General features: G+C 34.2%; 1 protein-coding gene across 1 annotated transcript; it reads left to right on the top strand.

Annotated features, from left to right (window-relative positions):
• The first annotated feature begins 2,140 nt into the window (after positions 1 to 2,140).
• On the top strand, positions 2,141 to 3,705 carry LOC131602626 (protein DMR6-LIKE OXYGENASE 1-like). The gene is made up of 3 exons (XM_058874784.1): positions 2,141 to 2,755; positions 2,826 to 3,153; positions 3,262 to 3,705. The coding sequence occupies exons 1-3, from the start codon at positions 2,286 to 2,288 to the stop codon at positions 3,517 to 3,519; spliced, it is 1,056 nt and encodes a 351-aa protein (XP_058730767.1). The 5' UTR covers positions 2,141 to 2,285; the 3' UTR covers positions 3,520 to 3,705.
• The last annotated feature ends 508 nt before the right edge of the window (positions 3,706 to 4,213 follow it).

Here is a 4,213-nt window from a genome sequence, read left to right as displayed (position 1 = left end):
CCAGGCCCGACCCTGTCTGGGCTGCGGACTACCCGACCCTAAATGGGCTTCGGCCCTAAACGGGCCCATTTCTATAAAAAATTAAAATTTTCTCCTTATTTTTGTAAGTAACCATATAATTGCATGCAAGAATATATTATATATATATATATATATATATATATATATATATATTAAATTTTATATCCAAAATTATAATTTCTAAATAATCCATATAAGTTAATAATTAAAATGTAAAACAACACATTAACTTAATTTAAACTATTCAAAATACATCACAAATTATATAATGTAGCACAAATAATTAAATAACTTGTTCCAACAAATTTTAAGTTAAAAATATTCATGACAATTATAATTTTACGATAATTATAACAAGAAAATGTTATAAATTTTTATAATAATTATAATTAGGAAAGGATAAATTTTAATTATATTAAAAATATTTAATTTTTTCGGGCCGGTGGACTACCCATGGCCCATACGGGCCGGCCCATATTTTTTAGGGCTTATTAGGGCCGGGCTAAAAAAGGCCCAGATATAAATGAGCTCGAAAAATGAGGCCCAGGCCCTAAAATTTTTCGGGCCAAATGGGCCGGCCCATGGGCTTCGGCCCATTTTGACAGTTCTAGGGGCAGCGCCCTGCCGGGGTCCAAGGGGCAGCGCCCCGTTCGAAAAATTCGTTTGAGTAGTTGCACCCTTTCCAAACCGACATAACCGTTTTACCGAACAGGTGTGTCGTTTCCCAACCGACATAACTGTTTCTACCGAACAGGTGTATCATTTCGGTTTCTATTGTTGATCTCCTATATAAGGAGTCATTTGGCTTCAGTTTCGGATACGAAAAACATACTTCCTCTCTACATTCTGATCTGTTCTCTATTGTCAGAAACAGATTGTTCTTCGAGAATTATCTCCGCAAAGATTTCGTGAACCCAGAATCTCCGCAAAGATTTCGTGAATCCAGACAAGAATAAGGTCGAAATACTTTGTTCGGAAAGTGAACAAACACGATTCTTGAAGATATCCAGGATTATCATACCATATTTCTAACACACTTTTGGGACGTAGCCGTGGGTTATCTTTTATCAAAATTAAATTAAATTGCTTTATTTTTCTAGTGGATTCCAGAGTTTTATTGGAGAGGTTTATCGCTTGTAAACTTGTGTTTTATTCTTGATTTAGGGCTTGCACACAATTAATTAATTATTATATATAATAATTAATAAAATAAAATAACAATTAAATCAAATCGGGATGTTACAACTGCTCATGCCCAATTTAAAGGGGACGTCGCTGCCTCGCCTGTTGTTGCAGAAATCAATGTCCTTTCCCATGCCAAATTTGCATGAAACACTACTACCAAGTACCAAACTAGAGTTTCATATACAACTCAACCAACAGATTGCCTTAAGTCATGCCACCATAATGAGTGATTTTTTGTAGCACTGTGAGCTTGATCCAACATCAATGCTTTAATGTCACTATACCTGAATTCTAACAATGAATACCATATATGCTTTGATCCGAAAGAACTCGCCACGTCCATTTCCCGAAAGTTCCAAATTGAAAAGTTCACAATTTTTTATCCCAAGCTCCTTCTAATTTTGGCTTACAAATGGAGGCCCAGAAAACCAAATCGAGTTCTTAATCTATACTTTTTTCATTAGGGTTATTTATGGTATAATTCATGAGAAAACTGAAACGGACCAAATTAAATTATAGTAAAAATTTACTCGAATTGAACTAAATTAAAATCATTGGTTTAGTATATAGTTTCAAAATTCCGTAACGTACCGAACTGTTCGGAGACAATTTTTTTCAAACCAAACTATTTATTAAAAAACTGAGCTATTTTTCAATTTTTTCTTTAAAAAAATTAACTTGTTTGAAGTGTTTTTCATTTTTGGTTCGATTCGAAGTTAGTTTCAATTTGGTTCGGTTTCAGTTTTGGTTTGATTCTACGATTGTTCTTACATTATGGTTTGGTTCACTAACCAAACTAAACAGTATGGTTATTATAACCTTTAATTCGGTTGGATTTATCGGTGTGATTCACTTCTTAATTTTTTTAACAACCCTGCTTCCTATCACTATTATAAACTCATGTATATTTCACCCATTTCACAAATGTTAGAGAAGTGTGACTCAATAACGACAAAATGCTTATACTTATCTTATGACCATGCCATTTTCTTATCATGTTTTGAAACAACCTTTTAAATATGAGAACACAAGTAACCATTTTCAACATTAATTTTACAAACCCTAACAACTGAACAAACATGGGAGATATAGATCCAGCTTTTGTCCAAGAGCAAGAACACAGACCAAAACTCTCCATCATTGAAGCCCAAGGAATTCCCGAAATTGATCTCTCCCCATTATTCCACCATCAAGTTCCAAATCCATCTGCTATTGATGCCTTAGTGAAGGAGATTGGAAGTGCATGCAAGGAGTGGGGATTCTTTCAAGTCACAAACCATGGTGTCCCTCTCAGTCTTAGGCAGAAACTTGAGGAAGCTTCTAGATTGTTCTTTGCTCAAAGTTTGGAAGAGAAAAGAAAGGTTGCAAAAGAGGTTAACAATCCGAATGGCTATTATGACACAGAACACACCAAAAATGTTAGAGACTGGAAAGAAGTGCTTGATTTTACTTCACATGACCCAACTTTGATTCCTCTCAATTCTGATGAAAATGATGATCGAGTTACTCAATGGACCAATCCATCTCTTCAATATCCTCCACAATTCAGGTACCTATATTTAATGGAATTTGTGTATTTGAATTAGATTCAATCTTAACATTGGTGTGAACATGAGCAGGACTATAATTGAAGAGTATATTCAAGAGGTGGAAAAGTTGGCCTACAAGTTGCTTGAGTTAATAGCTCTTAGCTTAGGACTTGAAGCAAACAGGTTTGAAGAGTTCTTCAAAGATCAAACAAGCTTTATTAGATTCGGCCATTATCCTCCTTGCCCTTACCCTCACCTTGCTCTTGGCGTTGGACGACACAAGGATCCTGGTGCCTTAACTATTCTTGCTCAAGACGAGGTTGGAGGACTTGAAGTGAAGCGAAAATCAGATCAAGAATGGGTTCTTGTCAAACCTACTCCTAATGCTTACATTATCAATGTTGGTGATATCATTCAGGTAAATTTTCATTATTAGAATCACTTACACAGACAATTGAAACATTGGGACTAGGTTTTAGAGTTGATTTGATTTTCTAATCAATATTCAAACACACACTTTGTGAAGGTTTGGAGCAATGATGCATATGAGAGTGTGGAGCATAGGGTAATGGTTAACTCTGCGAGAGAAAGGTTTTCAATTCCCTTCTTCTTCTTCCCTGCACATTACACTCAAGTGAAACCTTTGGAGGAGCTGACAAATGAGGAAAATCCTCCAAAGTATAGACCTTACAACTGGGGAAAGTTTCTTGTTACCAGAAAGGGTAGCAATTTCGCGAAGAAGAAAGTGGAGAACATTCAAATTTATCATTATAAGATAGCTTAAAGATAGTTGAGTAGAAGTATACTTAGTTTGTGCATATGAATAAATTGAATAATATGTTGCATATGAGGCAAATCGTGATCGCTATTTGCAAAATAATTAGCGGTTTGCAGCTGTCAAGATTGTTTTGTCAATGGAATTATTGTTGTGGATGCTGAGTCTGATACCAATAAGCATTTGGATTATCTATCTGCCAGATTTCAATCGCTTTCAAAGAATGGTATATATGTGGAACACGCAAACAAATTCATTCCTACTTTTCAAAAAGAAGTTAACTTTTTCAATACTTCAGAAACTCTATACATTTTTATTTTCTCACTTAACTTCTTTTGCATCATTCAAAAATTTCTGATAAACTTTTTTTTAACACGAAACCTTTTATATATTGGGAGTGCTTCTCGGGTTGAGATTCTAATAATTTAATATTTTACTAAGTGAAATAGAAAATGGAAATGTACGTTTATGTTCTATATAATTTTAATGAGAAGATGATGATTTTAATTTCTTAGTGCCTCTTCTAAACGAATAAAGAGAATAAATATTTTATAATATTTTCTAGTGTCTACAATTAAGGACCATAGCTCTTTATTTATAAAAATCTTATGCCCTTTCACAAAGAGTTGTTTATTCAAATTTAGAATCTCATGCACTTTCGTGAAAGTTTATTTAAGTTTAGAATCTCATGCCCTTCTATAAA

Source organism: Vicia villosa, linkage group LG5, assembly GCF_029867415.1.
Source record: "Vicia villosa cultivar HV-30 ecotype Madison, WI linkage group LG5, Vvil1.0, whole genome shotgun sequence".
NCBI classification, from domain to species: Eukaryota; Viridiplantae; Streptophyta; class Magnoliopsida; order Fabales; family Fabaceae; genus Vicia; species Vicia villosa.
This window is presented reverse-complemented; position numbering and strand designations above follow the sequence as displayed.